The sequence below is a fragment of the Mustela nivalis genome, assembly GCF_964662115.1.
Source record: "Mustela nivalis genome assembly, chromosome: 20".
Classification (NCBI taxonomy): domain Eukaryota; kingdom Metazoa; phylum Chordata; class Mammalia; order Carnivora; family Mustelidae; genus Mustela; species Mustela nivalis.
The window spans coordinates 35,057,388-35,077,102 of record NC_139039.1 but is presented as its reverse complement, the minus strand read 5'-3'; the positions used below and the strand labels follow the sequence as shown (position 1 = coordinate 35,077,102).

Below are 19,715 nucleotides of genomic sequence, written 5' to 3'. Positions count from 1 at the left end.
AGATATTTGTAAACCAAATACAGGTTTAGGTCCTAGGTTAAATTTACATTTGTATTTACCATTTATCAGCATCATTTCACTCAATTTCATAGAGAATGTCTTTAAGTAAAGCAAGCTTGACATCCCAGTGGGTAAGCACCTTGTGAAAGGTCACATCTATTTACATGATGAGTGTGTGTGTGTGTGTGTGTGTGTGTGTGTGTGTGTTCGGTTTGCATGTGCACGCTCCCCAAAAGCAGGATACCCAACATGATGAAGACTCCTCCATTTCTATCCACTGCAGCTGAGGAAGTGCTGATTCCACACATCAGCCCAGGACTATGACTTGTCCTCCATTCAACAGACACCTCCTCGGGATCCCCTGGGCTGGAGGACAAGTCTCTGAGGCCATGCGCTGTCTCACTCTCTATCACTGTCTTCCGAGGACGAGGACACCTGCAGGTCCTCATGGAGGACACTCACAGGGACGTGACCAAAGAAACCCTGGGATTTCTGAATGACAGGAGGGCCCTGACCCGGAGGAGCTGACTTCTCAGCGGGATGGAGCAAGGGAGGTGTTAGGAACCTGGAGCTCCAGCAGGCTTTGTCCAATCTCGTGAAGACCATTCTCAGAGGCGTGCCAGGGGCGGGCTTGGAATGTGGACGTGGGGTTTCGATGCATGCCTGGACCGTTTCCAGGAGAGGTCGGGGGTGTGCAGGCTGCAGGTCGATGACTTGCACTGGGGCAGGTGTCTTCCCGGTCAGTAGGGGTGCCGCAGGGGGTCCACATGCACTTCTCTTTGCAGGAGGACACAGACTCTCCGAAGCCCCCAGATGGCTTTCCTGTATGCTCTTGTGGTGGTGCTGGAAGGGGCTCCAGCGTGCTTTCTTTCGGGGGTTCAGGCCCGTCTCTAGAGAGATCTGGACACCTCTCTTGCCTGCTGTCTTGAGGTAGTTTTGGAAATTCTGAACCATACCGTGGCTTGCGTTAGGACGTGCATTCTCCTCAGGAACCTTGGCTGGTGCCTGGACATGGTGCACGCCATCTACCTTGGACACAGCCTGGGGAACTTCAGGGGATTCTCCTCGGGGCCTCTTTCCTGACAGATGGACAACCGGGCCACCCTCCTTGGCATAGGGTTGGCATGCCAGGGGTCTGTCAGGCGTCACCACTCTCTGTGCCTCATGTCGTGCACCAGGGGGGAAGACGCTCCCTGAAGGGCTTCTGAGGAGAGCAGCTGAGTGGTACCCGACTCTCATGTCAGCGGTTTGGGTAGACGGCTCCCATGGGAGGGGAGGCTCCAGGACAGACGCTCTCTTGGTGGTATAGACGGGCATCGGTGTGTGTGGACGCTGTGGGAAAAGGAACACACGGAAATGCGCATTAGTTTTCCCTCACCACCAAGACAACATCGCCACGAAGGAAAACCAAGAAACTCACAAAACCCCAAGACCTTAGTATGTTCAGTTCAGCAGTGGATGACAGGAAAGGTTCTGTGTACACAGGAGGTGGGACCACAGCTCAGGGGTGGTCAGGAATAAATCCTCGACAGGATCTCCTGGACACCCTTTTTCTATCGGGGACGAACCGAGAAAGCTTCTGCAAAAACGTCTACGGTTCGTCCAGCGGACCATCTACTGGGCTCCGGAGAGCACAGGAATCCTGCCGCTGTGGAGCCACTGCAGAGGCTCCTGAGATTTGATGGACGATGTGGGAGAATGTGTCGCAAAGCAAAGTTCCCTGCTCTTCCATCGAGGGTTCTACGTGTGAGAAGAGTGTCCAGCAGTGCTTTCCCTCCCACACACCCACTGTGCACACACATCCCTGGAATAAGGCACCATGTTGGACAGCAAGGGAAATGGGGGAGGAGGATGCCCCCCTGAGCTCACACGGCTCAGAACGGAAGTGGGGTCAGTCCTCACCCAGGAAGGCAACGAAGCCCATCAGGGTCCACCAGACAGAACAGGAGCCAGGACGCAGGGGACACTCACCCTCACGTAGCTGCAGGATTCTGTGCAATCCTTCCAGGTTTGCTTCTGCCCGCCTTGGGGTCGCCTGGGGAATCTCTGCAGCAGGGCCTCCCTCTGGCGGGCTGGCCTGCACAACAAAGCGTGGGAAGTGGAAGAAACTCAGTTTCACGTCTTCAAACTGGGACACAAGCCTGAGGCCTCAGACAGCAGCGTCCTTTCCCTCCCCTGCCATTCTTCCCCCTACTCCCGAAAGCCCTCCAGGGAGCCCTCCAGGTTTGCCTAGGAGCTACTAGCATTTGGGGGCTCTGGCAAGTCTGCTTGGCATTAGCCAGGTTCCCATATGTCCCCTGGGAAGGGGACACCCACCCCACCACTCACACTACTCTCGCCGATTCAGCAAGGGCAGCTCAGTAGCCTAAGTGTGGACCCTGGAGGATGGACAGCTCCTTTGTCGGCCTCCCCAGCCCTGTCTGTGCGTGAGGACAGCACAGCACACAGTGTCCAGGGGCAGAGACACAGTGTCCTTAGACATCAGCCCTGGGATTGGGGACAGGAGCAAGCCACGTTCCTCACCTTGGTCCCTCTCCCTTCTGCCTCTCAGCCTCCTTCAAGGGCCCGGGGTTCTGCTGGTCCTGCTGACTGCGTGGTTCTATGTTCTCCTTCAGCTTCCTGGAGCCCAAGGCCTGGAGGTCGAGGGCCCTGCCCCAGTGCTTCATGGGGCACCTGCTGCTGGATGCCTTGTGCCCAAAAGATCCACAGTCCCTGCACTTCACCTGGGGACGAAGAAAGAAGGATCAGTGGTTTTGGACAGGGGGCATCACCTCGGCTTGTGAGGTGCCAGCCTTCCGAACACCGTGGGATGCTTCCCCAGCCTCTCCAGGAGGGACATGGAGGACGGATTGCAAGAGTCAGGCTGAACTGAAGGAGCCCTCAGGAGAGACGTGGACAAACACCAGCCTGGACCGGAGCCCGTACACTCCTGAGGTAGACCCTCGCTGTGTCTGAATGCTCCACTATGTCTGGTGACGAGACTCCAGGGCAGGTGGTCCTGGCTCAGGAAAGGACAACTGAGTTATGGACACAGAACTCTCCATGTGCCAAGCCTGTCTCCACAGTCAGGGCAGACCCCCTCCTCACAGCACATGCCGGCCTCTGCTTACCCTGGGATCCTCCTCCTCTGGCCCAGGAGCCCTGGGTGCTAAGGATGCCCTCGGTGGCCTCTTCCCTTTCTGGGCTTTCAAGGGTCTGTAGGGCTCAAGCTGGGTCTGTCTGCCCGCCATCTGTCCTACTTCCTTAAGGGACATGGCAGTTGGCCGGCCTGCCTCGGGGATGGGTGTCTGGAATTCCTGAGTCAAAAAAAAAAAAAAAAAGGACAGTCGTATTCACAGAGATGCAACCCTCTTTCCTGTCCCTTCTTCTCCAAGTAGGTATGAGGGGGCCTCAGGACCACCAGATCAAACACAGTTGTCACCCTGTGACCTCTCCTCCCTTCCTGTCCTCCACACTCTCCTGCCTACCCACCCCCAGGATGGTGCCCTTAGGAAACGCAGGTGAAGTTGCCTTGAATGACTTACCAGAGAGGTGCTTGTGAATTCTCTCACAATGCACTCTGGAAGCAAAACCAGGGACAGGACTGCCCCTGATTTACACAAGAATCAACGCTATGACAATACTCCATGGGACACTCAGAGTTGAAAATGGAAAAGCAGGTGTCCTTTCCTCTCCAAACTCTCCATTTCCCCACTGACACCGGAGGAAGCCATTTTCAACTATAAGATCCCTTGGAAAAACATCACTTCTCTTGATGGAATGAGGGAAGTGGCCCATCTAAGGGTCTCAACTCTTTGATATCATGTTTTCTTTTAGTGCCCCATTCTTAACTCTCTTCTAATCCTTGGGAAATGAATAGCTTTTAACTTCATGTGAACCTGGGACTTCTTTTTCATTTTTAATATTTTTTTTATTAAGACAGACAGAGAGAGAAAGCTCGAGGTAGGGTAAGGGCAGAAGGATAAGCAGACTACCTGCTGAGCAGGGAGCCAAATGAGGGGCTCCATTATAGGACCCTGGAATCATGACCTGAGACAAAGTCAGACAACCAACTCAGCCAGCCAGGTGCCCTGAACCTGTGACTTCTTTAGGCTCCCAGTCCCACAGAGAAACGGACCAAGATTCTGTCACAACACCTCCATGAGCCCACTCCAATCAGACTATTGGGGTCAGTTCCTTTGGAAGTGGAACCTCAGGGAGTCAAGAGCATTGGCAGTCATGCCTTTGATCAGTCTCTCTTCTCAGAATATGGTTTCATATTCTGAATATTCCAGAATATGGAACCAGTCTTTAGCGCATTGAGAAAAGGCACATCACCCCATAATTTCCTCACTGTCCTATTTCTCTAGCTCCTAAGATAAGGATGCAGCTGTCCAAAAACCCACCAGAAATGCAATGGTGCTCCTCCTGTCTCTCATTAGAGGCTCAGGAAGGTACTAGACAGACTCCACTGGAGGAGACTGCGTGTCTAACATGCCAAAGGAATGGTCAGAAAGGGCCACTTCCTTCCCTCCCTGACTTTTCTATAGCCCCAAGGTCGTCTTTCTTGTTAATAGGGCAGACCCAATCAACAATGCCTTCTTGCAGAGCATTTTCAGGCATGGTAATATCATGTCATACACATATCATCTTTTCAGAATACTTCTTTACTCTAAGAAAATTACACACTGGAGGCTACGACTGCTTCATTTTGTTTTGTTTTGTTTTGAATGAGAGAGAGAGAGAGAGAGCAGAGGGAGAGGGAGAGATAGAATCTCTGAGCCTGAGCCTGGAGCCCAGTGTGGGGCCAGATCCCAGAACCCCGAGATCAAGAAGTGATCTGAAATGAAGTGTCAGCCACTTAAGAAAACGAGCCACGTAGGTGCCCCTGTCCTAGGGATTCTTTAAAGAGAGTGGAGGATAGAAGGCTGGATTCCTATCACCTGGGCCTTCCTGACTGGAATGCAAGAGAGCATCTTTCTTCCAAAACAGTCCAACAAGTACCACCACCACTAGCCCAAGGGGAGGGCCTCCATTTTGGCCCTCTGGGCAGTTTCCCACTCCAAGTGTTCGGGCCCGCTTGGTCTAAGAGACTCCATATTGGTTGAGCGGCCATTTTGTTGTTTACCAAAAAAAAATTAATGACTCAGAGTTCCCGGAACATCAATAAGGGGCACTCAACTAAACTCAACCTCCCTAACTAACAAAGAATGTAAACCCTGCCCTTTGGTCACCAAACTTGAGCGCCAGTTCTGACCAGAATGCTAGACCAGTTCAAAGAGCTGCTATAGGGTAAATTGTAATTCAATTGGCCAACTGTGTGTGGCCTAACCCGACTACGCAACTTTCTGTGTGGGTTACGATCTCCTTGGCCACCTGTGCTCTATAAAAGTTAGTCGGTGAAGCTGGGAAGAGGTCGCTGTCTCCATAAGAGACGGCCCTGACCGGTCGGTTTAATTCTCAATACTTGGTGCAAAATAAAATTCTGCTTAACCTTCACTGTGTATCAGTCTTGCTCCTTTGATCACGGATCCCATCTCTAAGATTGGTTTGTCTTGCACAGAGAATGGATTTTGAATGGACCTTTCTAAGGCCATGGTCCAGTCCCAGCCTGGCAACTTTCAGTCTTACCAGAGCTTCCTCCAGCCTCCTCCTGGCCACACCCAGTCTCATGGGACCCCTGCCACTGCCCCACCTGTATGCTCTTCTTCATCCTTACCCTGCCCCACCCAGACTCCCATGCCTTCCATTTCCTCTCATGCTCCAACTGGCCTCAACTCATATCCAGTGGCACCAGCCACTGCCCCAATGAACACACAAGAATCCATGCTATGGCAATACAACATGGGGTACACAGAGTTGAAAATGGGAAAGAACCTATGCTTTCCTCTCAAAATCTGTATTTCGCATTTGACGCACCAGGAAGCCATTTTCAACTACAAAGTCATTTTACAAAGCCTACTTTCTCCTCTACTAGATTGGAAGCTGCCCATCTGGGTTTCTGTAATCTCTTCTTGAGAGACACAGCGAGAGAGGGAACACAAGCAGAGAGAGAGGGAGAAGAAGACAGCCTGATGCAAGGCTCGATCCCAGAGCCCTGGGATCATGACCTGAGCCGAGGGCAGAAGCTTAACCACTGAGCCCCCAGGCACCCCTGTAATCTCTTTTTTAATATTCTCTTCTAAGAGCCCCTTTCTTAACTAACTTCTAATCCATTGGAAATGAGGATCTTTCCACATCTTGGGAACAAGTTCCTTCTTTAGGCTTTCAGTGCCCACAGCCAAATGGAACAGGATTTTGTCCCAGCACTTCCACGATCCGGCACCCCTCAGACTGTGGGGCAAATTTCCCTTAGAATTACAACCTCAGGGAATCATGAGGACTGCTTTTGACCAGTCTCTCCTCTCAGAAAATGCTTTCCAATGAAAGTGTGCTTAACCCAATGAAGTAAGCTACATCCCTCCATAATTTCCTCCCTGTCTCATTTCTCTGACAGCTGAACTGAGGACCCAGTTGTCCCAAAACCCACCTGAAATGCAGCGGTGCTCCTCCTGTCTCCCAGTAGAGGCTTAAAAGTTTGCAGAGGGACTCTGCTGGAGGAGCCTCTGTGTCCAGCGTGCCCGAGGAATGGTCAGAAATGGCCACTTCCCTCCCTCCCTGACTTTTCTACTGGCCCAAAGTCACGTGACCTTTCAGGCACTTGACACCCACCAATCCAATCCTCTTTCCTGTCAGTAGGCGGGACCCAGGGAAGTATCCCTTCTTGTCCAGCATTTTCATGCATTATAGTCCATATGTATGTGTGCATATGCTTTTCAGAATACATACATTTTGTACAAATAACAAAGCTTTGAATGTCTGCCTGTTTCTTTTTTTCTCTCTTAGGGCCGATTTAATATTACAACCTGTTTAACTATTAGGGCCTGCTTAGCCAGAGCGACTCCATATTGCCTAGGTAGCCATATTGTTGTTTACATCCACGGACTTCATTTGGGGAATAAACAGCCCAGCAGTTCCTGATATGGGTTCCGTATTGATTCTGGCAATCGATTCTGGGAATAAACCCCTAACAATAGAAGCCACATACCTTGAGGTCTGCGGTTATGCCCTCTACAACTAGCTTGTAAGATCAGGGCGGGGTCGCTCTCTTCCGAGGCAGCCCTGACCAGTCAATCTGATTTCTGATGCCAGGTGTAAAAATAAAGCTTTGCTTAACCTTCGCTTTGTATCAGTCTCATTCCTTTGATCAGGGACCCCATCTTTTTCTATTCTTTTCTTTTTTTTTTTTTCTTTTCTTTTCTTTTTTATAGAGCCAGAGAGAGAGAGAAAAAGAGAGAGAGAGAAAGAATGAAAGCACGGGTTGGGGGAGGAGGGACAGAGGCAGAGAGAAAATCTTAGATAGGCTCCAGGTCCAGTGTAGCTCCAGATCAGGGCCTGATCATGTCCTGAGCTGAAATCAAGAGTCCAGTACCCATGGATACCTATTCCTCTCCTCAGCTAGAATTTCCTGTTCGGATCCTATGAGGCATCTTTTCTCCTGGCATCAAGTACATTCACGCTGTTGTGGACCCATCAGTGTCCTCCATGTCCAAGCGCCTCACTTTCCCAACTGAAACTCTGGATCCAGGACATATTTCCAGGGTCCCTTCACTGTACCTGTTGCCCTCCCAGTTCTCCTTTCTGTCCTTGGGATTTTGCCTGTGCTTGGATATTCAGAGCAATGCCATCCTTTGCTCCATGTCTTTCTGGAACTGGCTTCTTTGGACTTTTGTGTTGGGACCTAATTCGTGGGTGCTGACCAGTCCCCATGTGGACCCGTGTAGCTCTAAGTCTTTTTATCTCCTCCTTTTTGATTCTTTTTTTAATTTTTTAAATTTTTTAATAAATATATAGTGTATTATTAGCCCCAGGGATACAGGTCTGTGAATCGCCAGGTTTACACACTTCACAGCACTCACCATAGCACATACCCTCCCCAATGTCCATAACCCCACCACCCTCTCCCGACCCCCCTCCCCCCAGGAACCCTCAGTTTGTTTTGTGAGATTAAAAGTCTCTCATGGTTTGCTTCCCTCCCAATCCCATCTCGTTTCATTTATTCTCTTCCTACCCTCCAAACCCCCCACGTAGCATCTCCACTTCCTCATATCAGGGAGATCATATGATAGTTGTCTTTCTCCGATTGACTTATTTCGCTAAGCACAATACCCTCTAGTTCCAACCACATCGTCGCAAATGGCAAGATTTTATTTCTATTGATGACTGCATAGTATTCCATTGTATAAATATACCACCTCTTCTTTCTCCATTCATCTGTTGATGGACATCTAGGTTCTTTCCATAGTTTGGCTATTGTGGACATTGCTGCTATAAACATTTGGGTGCATGTGCCCCTTCAGATCACTGTGTTTGTATCTTTAGGGTAAATACCCAGTAGTGCAATTGCTGGGTCATAGGGTAGCTCTATTTTCAACTTTTGAGGAATCTCCATGCTGTTTTCCAGAGTGGTTGCACCAGCTCGCATTCCCACCAACAGTGTAGGAGGGTTCCCCTTTCTCCGAACCCTTGCCAGCATCTGTCATTTCCTGACTGCTTAAAATTAGCCATTCTGAGGGGTGTGATTTGGTATCTCATCGTGGTTTCAAGTTGTACTTCCCTGATGTCAAGAGATGTGGAGCACTTTTTCATGTGTCTGTTAGCCACCTGGATGGCTTCTTTATAGAAATGTCTATTCATGTCCTCCCCATTTCTTTTTTTTTTTTTTAAGATTTTATTTACTTATTTGACAGAAAAGTAGGCAGAGAGGCAGGCAGAGACAGAGAGAGGAGAAAGCAGGCTCCCCTCTGAGCAGAGATCCCGATGCAGGGCTCGATCCCAGGACCCTGGGATCATGACCTGAGCTGAAGGCAGAGGCTTTAACTCACTGAGCCACCCAGGTGCCCCCTCTGCCCATTTCTTGATTGGATTATTTGTTCTTTGGGTGTTGAGTTTGCTAAGTTCTTTATAGATTTTGGACACTAGTCCTTTATCTCATATGTCGTTTGCAAATATCTTCTCCCATTCTGTCAGTTGTCTTTTGATTTTGTTCACTGTTTCCTTTGCTGTGCAAAAGCTTTTGATCTTGATGAAATCCCAATAGTTCATTTTTGCCCTTGCTTCCCTTGCCTTTGGTGATGTTCCTAGGAAGATGGTGCTGGTGAATAATCCTTTTAATGGACTGTTGGATCCTATTGGCTAGTATTTTGGTGAGAATTTCACATCTGTGTTCATCAGGGATATTGGTTTGTAATTCTCTTTTTTGATGGGATCCTTGTCTTGTTTGGGGATCAAAGTGATGCTGGCCTCATAAAATGAGTTTGGAAGTCTTCCTTCCATTCCTATTTTTTGGAACAGTTTCAGGAGAATAGGAATTAATTCTTCTTTAAATGTTTGGTAGAATTTCCCTGGGAAAATTTGGGCCTGGGCTTTTGTTTGTTTGGAGATTACTGAGGAGATTATTTTAATCTCCTTACTGGTCATGGGCCTGTTCAGATTTTGTATTTCTTCCTGGTTCATGTGTGGTAGTTTCTATGTCTCTAGGAATGCATCCATTTCTTCCAGATTGTCAACTTTGTTGGCGTAGAGTTGCTCATAATATGTTCTTAGAATTGTTTGTATTCCTTTGGTGTTGGTTGTGATCTCTCCCCTTTCATTCATGATTTTATTTATTTGGGTTTTTTTCTCTTTTCTTCTTGATTAGTCTCCTTCAAACCTCCACCTGGCCTCACCCATTCTCATGGGGGCCTTGCCATAGCCCCAGCCCATGACCATCAGCATGACCCAGCCCCACCCATATTCCCATCCTATCCCAATTCTCTTATTCCCCACCTGGCCTCAAACAACACCTTGGCCCTTTGTTCTATTTGGCCACAGTGGCACCAGTGCCTCAGGGCCACACTCCAATTATAATAAACTATATACCGGCATGGGGCTTGGCAGAGGATAACATACCTTTCACTCTCTTTATAATTAAAATTTGCATATACTAATTTTGGACCTTTTAAAATTATTAATAGTTCCATTGTTTTTTCATCTTTTAAGGTATAATTTGTGAAGATTTCTCAGTGCATGTGCGGGCACACACACACAGAGGTGCTTTAGGCGATGTAAGGTGATGGATGTGTTCATGCATTTGAGTGTGGTGATCACTTCCCAACGTATACATCTATCAAATTATCACATTGGATACATTTGATTTAACAGTTATAATCTCAGCAAAGCTGGAAACCTATTTCCTTTAATTTTGCAAAAATGTTAAATAAAGGTATAAGGGGGAAACGCATTCTTGCATTACAGATACATGATGTTCGTGATGTAGTCTTAAAGCCACTGCTGTTTTATTTTAATTGAATATTTAATGATTTGGTCCATGAATCCCTAAGGATGGTTGGGCTGTACATTGTTCTTCCCCCACTCCTTCAAGTGCATTTCAGACTCTCCTCCCTCTTTTCTCAAAAGGGTCTTCATGAGAGTCAAGTGTTCTCACTGGGTCCTGTTTCACAATTCTGGGAATAATATCATCTATACTGATATTGAAAAGTCGGATGTACTGATATTGAAATATCATCTATACTGATATTGAAAAGTCGGATGTACTGGCTAACTGAACATAATTATAAAAAAAAAAAAGAAAACATCCCTCAGCAAGAGAATAGCCCATAATTCATAACTGTCCATATTGTCAGATGTATGTTTTGTATAAAGACTATTTTCTAACTTTTATTTTGTAGTCGTTTTGGATTTAACCCACCGAGCCACCCAGACGCCTGGTATAGTCGTTTTGCATTTAGAGTTGCAAACCTGTCACTCAGTTTTCTCCAGTGTTAACATCTTACGTAACTAGATTATACTTATCAAAACTTTGAAATTAACATGCATATAATAAAATTAAACTTAAACAGAAGAAAGAAAAAAAGAAAGGAGAGAAAAGGAAAGAAAAGAAAGGAAAATAAAAGAAAAATAAAGTAAGGAAAAGAGAAATGAAAAGAGAATGAAGTTGCTTCTTCTAACTTAACTAAAAGACTGTAGGGGAGGGTAGGTGAACCATGAGAGACTATGGACTCTGAAAAATAATCTGAGGGTTTTGAAGGGGCAGGGGGTAAGAGGTTGGGGTACCAGGTGGTGGGTATTATCGAGGGCACAGATTGCATGGAGCACAGGGGGTGGGGCAAAAATAATGAATATTGTTGTGCTGAAAATAAATAAAAAATAAATTAAAAAAAAAAAGACTGTATTTAAACCTTCTGATTGCCCCCATCTGGTGATAGCTTGATAATGCGATTTATTTAACCTTACTGCCACTGGGTTGGGTTTCTTTGCACATTAAAATGTGCAGTTATAATCATTTTACTGTTGAATTAAAGTTTCTATGCTCCATGCCTTTTAATGTGGTTGATTACCATGAAGCTGGGATATATCTTAGCAGCACTAAGGTGTATCTTACCACGTGTGTGGTATCTTCTCTTACAGCACCTAGCATGGGGATAAGATGAACCTCACAGGATGAAAGCTGTCCTAGAAGCTGGCCAACACCTGAAATCTGATGAGTTTGGTATCAGGGTACTGCTGGCCTCATACAATGGGTTAGGAATATCACAGAGTGTTCTCATGCCAGCAAGACTGATTGTTCTCAAAGAATTGTGGTTGTGTGTTCTAACCTCTTTGGGGACTCCAAGAGGGACAAGCTCAGGGGCTTTCCTTTGTTTCAACTGCCTCAGAACTTTTTTAGGAGCTCAGAACTTTTTAGTCATTCTCAAGAGCATTTCAATGAAATGCACTAGCAGCACCTGTCTGGGCAAAGATCCACCTGAGGCAGGCAGACTGAAAAACCTAGGAGGGAAGATGCTGGGACATACCTGAGGGATGACGAGCATTGAAAATCTGCTGTGCACTGGGCAGTATCAAGGCCACACAGATGCCCACAGCTGGACGGGCATTTGGGTAAGCCTGCTGGCACTCTGCTCCGAGGCTTACCAGGAAATTAGCTCCCACCCTCCCTTCACTTGCAGTCGCTCCAGTGCTGAAGGTGAACTCACATGATGCTCTCAGGTGTCTTCTAAGCACCCATCCAGCTGTGGGCACTCATGACAAAGGCCCTTAACAAAAACTTGAGAAAATCACTAAACAAACAACACAATCCATACAAGCTGTAAACAAGCAAACAAAACACTGGTAAGGCAGAAAACTGTCGTTTGCAAAATTAACACATTGTGATGCTCAAAATATCCAGTATTCAACAACAAAAACATGAATTATGCAAAGAAATAAAATACCGTTCATTCAGTGGGGTGGGGGTGGGTAAGAAACTGAAGACACTGTCCTAAGGAAGTGGCTTTAAAAGAACTCTTTCAATGATGCTTGAAAGTTGAAACTAGGAGGGGAGGCTGGATGACTGAGTTGGTTAGGTGTTCAACTCTTGATTTCAGCTCACGTCATGATCTCAGGGTTGTGAGATTGAGCCCCACATCAGGCTGTGTGCTGGACATGGAGCCTGCTTAAGATTCTCTCCCTCTCACTCTCCCCATCCCCCTCTTAGAAAAAAATGAAAGCAGGAAAGATGCACTTTTACCAATCAAGTTTCTAAGGTGACTGAAGGATACCTAAGTCAGGAATTGCCTTAATAAAATAAAGATTGTGATCACAGAATTAACTCTTGCTCCTATTTAGCTCAATTCAGATGTTTGGGGACAAAAGCGAAGGACCTTTCTGGGGGTCGGGAGGGCAGAGCTGCCTCCCTCTCTAGCACCACATTGCTTCCAGTAGCAGAGACATAAGCTCAAGGGCGACCAAAAATTTTAGAATAGATATTTGTGATAGTGCCTCTGTGACGTTGCCTCACAGGGTCATGACCTCTGAGAAACCTGGAAAATGGGGCTGAAGATCACAGTTGTGTCACCACCACAGGATGAAGGGAGACAGACGGTGTTGGTGGAAAGTTGGAATGAGTGGAGCTGAGCTGTGTGGAAGGGACTTGGAGAAAGGGGGACTCACAGAGTCTTGCTGAGTTTCTAACCCACTGAGTAGTACAGTGCTGAGTAGTACAGTAGTACAAGGCTGAGTAGTACAGAATTGAATCTACAAGGAAAAAACTAGAACACCAACATTTAGCTTCTTTAGCAACAGGTTTTATTGTTCAAATATTTGCAAGTGTTGAAATATAGTAAAAGTTTAACTTCTTAAAAAGTGTATATTTAATATTGCCAGATCATTTCATACTCCTATATTTTATGCCACATTTTTCATAAAGAACAGTTATCCTCTGCACAAGTGCTATAGTGTCTTTAAGTTGAGAGCTGCTGCTGAAAACATCTATATTATTATATTTTTTATATGAGTTCTGCCACATCATCTGAGATTAGACCATGACCGAAAGCTTTGCCACATAGACGACATACATTGGATTCACTTCCATATGTAAATGCATATCTTGCCTGAGGAGTATGAGGACAGAAGTGTCTCCCATGCTGATTACTGGCTGTTTCTTCAACATGTGCATCCTTTGGTGACTTTGAATGTTAAAGCTCTTACTGATATTTCTTCCACATTCATTGCATCTGTAATACCATGTCATCTCAGGTCAGAATACTTATGAAGGCACTCTTGATTTCCTTTCCAATGTTGGGTTCCCTCACATCATCTAAGGGAAGAATATTGACTGAAGAATTTCCCACATAGTCAACATTCACATGGTTGCTCTCTGGCATGTGTTCTCTCATGTCATCTAAGATCAAAATATTGACTGAAGACTTTCCCACACTGGTGACATACATGTGGTTTCTCTCCTGTATGTTTTTGTTATGTCATCTAAGTTCAGCACATCGACTAACAGCTTTTTCACATAAGAGACATACATGTGGTTTCTCTCTAGTGTGGGTTAACTTATGTTGGCTAAGGTCAGAGCTCTGACTAAAAGTTTTCTTACATTGATGACATCTATAGCATTTCTCTCCAGAATGAATTCTCTCATGTTTTCTAAGGTAGGAACTGTGAATGAAAGTCTTCTTATATAGATGGCATTCATATAGTTTCTTTCTTATGTGACTTTTCTCATATTGTCTAAGGTAAGAATTCTGACTGAAGACTTTCCCACACAGATGGCATTTATATGGTTTCTCTCCATTGTGTGCTTGATTGTGGTTTCTAAGGGCAGAGCTATGCAGAAAGCCATTCCTACACAGATGACATTCAAATGTCTTCTTTCCAATGTGAGTCATCTTATGTCATCCAAGTCTAAAGGAATTACTAAAGCCTTTTCCACATAGATGACATTTATGTAATTTACCCCTATTGTGGATTTTGTTATGCTGAATAAGGGATGATTGTTCACTAGTTGATTTTCTACACTGTTTGCTGAAATAACGTTTCTTCCTGAGAAGGAATGTTGAGTCCATGCAGATCTATGAGTAAACTCATCACCCAAGTCAGTGTTTTCAATAGGATCTTCTGGAACGTGAGATTTATGCTTTGGGGAAGAAGATGAAAGGTTGCTAATTGTTTGCCCACATACATCCATACATTTACTTCTGTACATATAAATTCTAAAGTAGAAGTTAGTAATATTCTATAGTTGCATATACATGTTGTTAATCCTGCAGGCATCAATATTTTCTCTTTTGTAGTATTCCAACCTCAGAGTTATCAGATTAATTTTGAAAACTTTAGTATGTTTCAAAGACTAGGTGATAAGCCATGTTTATGCAACTGATTCTCCCCCACCCTCTGCTCTCTCTCTCTTTCTCTCTCTCTCTCTCTTTTTTTAGATCTCAGGTTATTGATTTGAGCTCATGTTAATTTCTTCACTGATTTAAAACTAACCAAAACTTTTTGTCTACAAAGAACTTAATCCTAATTTAATTACATTCAGGCAATTATACTCAACTATCAGCATATCTCATTGCATTTAGATCATTAGTTTGGATGACTAGGGTTGATACCCATGAAAATTACCACTGGCACAGTTAGGGCTATACCCTTCTTTCTGATATGTTGTGTTAATGTCATTTCTTAATTTTATGGGGACTTTCCATGGCTAAAATAATTGAAAAAATATAAATTGTTAGAATGGCATTAGGGAAGGAAAAACCATGAGAGACTCTTAACTATAGGAAACAAATTGGGGGATACTGGAGGAGAGAGGGTGGGGTTTGGGTTAGGATTATGGGTGATGGGAAATAAAGAGAACATGTGCTGTGCTGAACATTGGGTGTTACATGCAACTGATGAATTATTGAACACTACATCTAAAACTAATGATGTATATATGTTGGCTAATTGAATTTAAATTAATAAAAAAAAGAATGAACCCCAGGAGTAGACTAGGTGTAATTACACAGCCAACAAGGCATCATCTGAGTGAGATCTGTTGACTTTTAGAATATTCACATCAAGATGCTAGCTTTTTCCCTTTTGCAAAAGATGATATATACTTTACAGATGGAACTGGAATGGATTATACTGAGTGAAATAAGTCAAGCAGAGAAGAACGATTGTCATATGGTTTCACTCATATGTGGAAAATAAAGAACAGTGTGGAGGACTGCAGGGGAAGGGAAGGAATACTGAACAGGAAGAAATCAGAGGGGGAGACAAACTATGAGAGACTCTGCACTCCGGGGAACACAGTGAAGGTTACAGAAGGGAGGGGGATGGGGCGATGGAGTAACTGGAGGATGGGTATTAAGGAAGACACATGTGATAATAAGTACTGGGTGTTATGCACAACTAATGAATCATTGAACACTACATCAAAAACTAATGATGGTGCTATATGCTTCTAACTGGACATTAAAATATATTATATATATATGTATATATATACATATATATATATATATATATACACACACACACTTGATTTGTCGAAATCAATACATATAGTTTTGTTTAATTTCTAATTACTAATTCAATATGATGCATAAAAAACATAGCTATTTAGATTTTAGCTGCCAGAAGAGAAGGTGAATAGCATTTTAATATGTAATGGCTCAGGCATTATAATGATTTACATCCATTATCTTATCTGATTCTTTCAAAAAACCTTGCAAGATAAATTTCATCCTCACTTTACAGTGAAAAACTGAGATTTAGAAAATTCAGGTTACTTATTCAACAAGAGAGATATATATGTGGAAGCACTAAGATTGTTTCCTAGCCAGCATGGTTTGAAACTAAATGTGATATCATTCAGCCTTCTTAAGACATATTTTTAAAATTATCATTTGTGTTGCCTAAAGTCATATTCCAAAGTATGATTATAGTAGTCAGTTAAAATTCAAAGGGCATTAAGACAGCCAATAAAATATTTATGCAAATGCATTGTTTTAAATCATAATTATGGGTAACTTATGATGCTACCCACACCTCCATGAAAAGGCAAGATAATCTGTTCCATTTCTTTTGGTACAAAAATAATTTTTTTAAATGGTGCCTTTTATTTTAAAGTATCATCTTTTCTTGTATGTAAAATAGAAAGTCCTACTTCTCAAGCTCAAGAAGATTGAGGTGAGGTTAAGTGAGCAAGGCCAGCAGCAGAGGGAAAGAGCCTTATTAGATTTTCCAGAGCCTCTATAAGAATTGTTAAATATGCCCAAGGTAACTAAAGCATTCAAATAAAAATAAAATTGGTGAGGGTTAGTAAATCTTCAAAACATAACTGTTAATTGCTCATTTTCAACTAATAATTCAAGCTAACTGAAAACTGAATTTCAAAATCAGCTTACAAGTTGAATTAGGATATAATGTATATTACAATATAACATTTATTATAAGTAAATAAAATTTGGAAAACTTAAAAAAGAATTATGGCACTAGGGGAATGAAAGCATAGAAGAGGACTTAGGTCCATGTGAGTATGTCTCAGAAACTGGTGCTTAGCTGGGAAAGTGTGTCAAATAAGCAAATACTCCAGATAGTAGAAACATTTTAAAATTCTTTGTCAATTAGAAAAAAATTCAGGGTTGAAATATGAAAGATGCAAAATGGTGGAAAGATGTTGGGTCAGAAAATAGTTGGAAAATCTTTAAATAGGAGGATCAGGATAAGAATCACTTATCTGTCACTTAAATGTCAACATTTAACAGTGGTAAGTACACAAATCCCCTTTTTCCCAAAGGGAGAGAAAGTAGCAGGAGGACCCATGAGTTGTGATTGATTTATGCAAGGTATGATAACAGCACGAGGAATTTTGCCCCAATGTCCTCACTTACGTTTTAGAAAATATCACTAACCTGACAAAATCTTCAGTTGCTATTTCTAAGGACATACTTACTCAGCCTAGGAACCTCCTTGTTCTACTTGGCTGCTTACCTGAACTCTGGCCTTGGAGAAATCCAGTTCCTTCTCTCCACAGCTCTTTTCCTTGCTCCAACTGGAAGGATCTTTTGCAAATTTTATTACCTGTTTGTGGAGGAAAAAGAGTGTACAGACTTAGAGTTCTCTGCAAATTAACCTTTGCTATCACAAAGTCCAGGGTGGGCTTTGCCAAGGATGAATAAAGAGATGATCTGAAGGTCAGCCCATGTAAGAGCACCATCAACAGAGAACACATTGATGGTCCTTCAGCAGACCAGGAGGAAATGCAGCCGGGAGGCCAAAACAGAGAAGAAGACTGCTAGATGCTGATGCCTTTTCACAAGTTCAGAGAAAGAATTCAGAATCCTCAGTCTTTTCAAAATAGGAAAGACTAAATGTCCTGAAACATCATGGATATCCTGGTTTAGAGAGAGCATCCAGAGGTAGGAGCATTGAGATGACAGCACTGAGGACGGGGGCAGAGGAGAGATGGGTTGTAGAAAGATCAATATGTGTTCGGAGATTCCGGTCAATACATTGTCAGTGCTGAATAGATATCTGCCTTTGGATACATCTACAGAGATCTACATACTCTGACTTCATAATACGTTATTATAAAGCAGTTATAATATGTTATTATAAAGTTATTATAAAGCATTACTTCACATGAAGTATGGCATAAAACAACCTAGATGTGTTTCAGTAACCTGGTGATTAGAACTTTCCAGACAAGTGATTATAAAATATTTGTTTGAAAATTTATAACTAAAACTCTCTCTTCCCCATTAGTTTCAAGAAATTCTACAGATTCATCATGAGACAAATAATAACCATGGTGTAGTGCTTTTAAATCATAATCATTGGTTTAAATTATTCCTTAGATGAACTTCTGGTTCCTCATCTATGAACTAGTTTAATAATGTGTTGTGAAGGTCAAAAGATCCAAGGCCTTGATGTAGGGAGTGTTTCCTGTCTAGCAAAGACATTTTAAATATAAGACATTATCATTAAAATGTCAGAGAACCTTGAATTGCCAGCATTGCTCAGAACTGAACAAGATTCATAGACATCTCTCTTAATGCTATAGGACTCAGGTGTTCATAACAAACTATAAGGTCAGATGGCTCAGCAGCACAACCCAGGGACCTCTGAGATGGCTGTACTAAAGGACAGTCCTAGCCTGACCATTCCTGTGTTGTGAGGACTCCTATTCAATATTCTCCAGGACCTCGGACACCAGTTATCATTTTCTCTTGTATCTTTGTCTCCATGTGAAAGGATAAAGGTGATCTCAAGACTGGTTTTGAATCTGTCTAGTTTTCCTAAAAATTTACATGGGAACCTACTTATATTCTTTCTGCCATACTTTTTCCTTTATGTATAGTGCAATTAAGCAAATACTACTCCCTATGCATTACTTCCAGTTATTGAGTATGAACTAAAGGTTTATTACTAAGAGGTAATATATGTGATTAGAGACAAGCATAGAGACAAGTGATAATTTCAGTTATATTTTTTAGAAATTTTCCTAAGTGAAAATTCTAATAACTGTATGTGGTTTAAAATTGAGAAAAACATAAAATGATTCTTCTTTCCTTCTAAACCTTTCTCCTGTTCCTCTCAACACTGAGCAATGCTCACACCAGGTCTTGTAACACTAGATTAATTATACTCACGTGCTGAAACATCTTCCCTACTGGACTATAATATTCCCCTCACTCATCTGTAGCACTTGCAGTCACCACCATCCTATACCCATTGCATCCAAAGAGTTGGTTAATGAGTACATTTTTTTTTTTTAGAAGGCCATGCACTGGATGAGGGAAAGAAAACTTCTCTTATGTCTTCTATAAATACACAAGGGTGTAAAGAGGCTGAAGAGAGAAGAAGGGAGGTTTGGGATGCCAGATCTAGGACTTTGGTTTGGGGTTCTTTGGGAGAGGGGATCCCATGCGGTTCATAGTCCTCAGGGAGTATGACAAAGTTGACAGCGATCCCCTGGAATCAGATTCCTGCTCCTGTTGACCCCCAGCGCTGGTTGAACAGCCTAGGTTGAGAGAAAAGGTCAGGGATGGTCGAGGATGTTGTGTGTGTCTAGGGGGAACATGGTTTCTTTTTTATTGATGAACATGACAAAACACCCCCGTAGATGTGCATGTACTCACTGCTGCAGGGGAGGCTTGTTTCTTGACCTTTCTGCTAACAGCATGAAGAAATCTATGTGTATCCTAACCTGTGTACATACACGTGCATAGCGTCTACCCATCTGCTCATCAATACACACAAACAGAGATGCATTTTGGGAAGGAATGGTCCTCATATTAAGGGAAACATAGCTTAACAGTTCATACCAGTGCTGCCATCTGTGACCCATCACACGTGGGCACCTTAGCCATCTCCTCACTTGG

The 19,715-nt window shown here is 43.6% G+C and overlaps 1 protein-coding gene across 1 annotated transcript; it reads right to left on the bottom strand.

Moving 5' to 3' along the window:
* Positions 1-399: 399 nt before the first annotated feature.
* On the bottom strand, positions 400-19,703 carry LOC309855507 (putative protein FAM90A26; the record flags this gene model as incomplete). The annotated part of the gene is made up of 6 exons (XM_082715866.1): positions 400-1,332; positions 1,972-2,077; positions 2,524-2,723; positions 3,111-3,296; positions 17,323-17,412; positions 19,659-19,703. 6 exons carry the CDS (start codon positions 19,701-19,703, stop codon positions 400-402), a joined length of 1,560 nt encoding a protein of 519 aa, XP_082571992.1.
* Between the last annotated feature and the right edge of the window lie 12 nt (positions 19,704-19,715).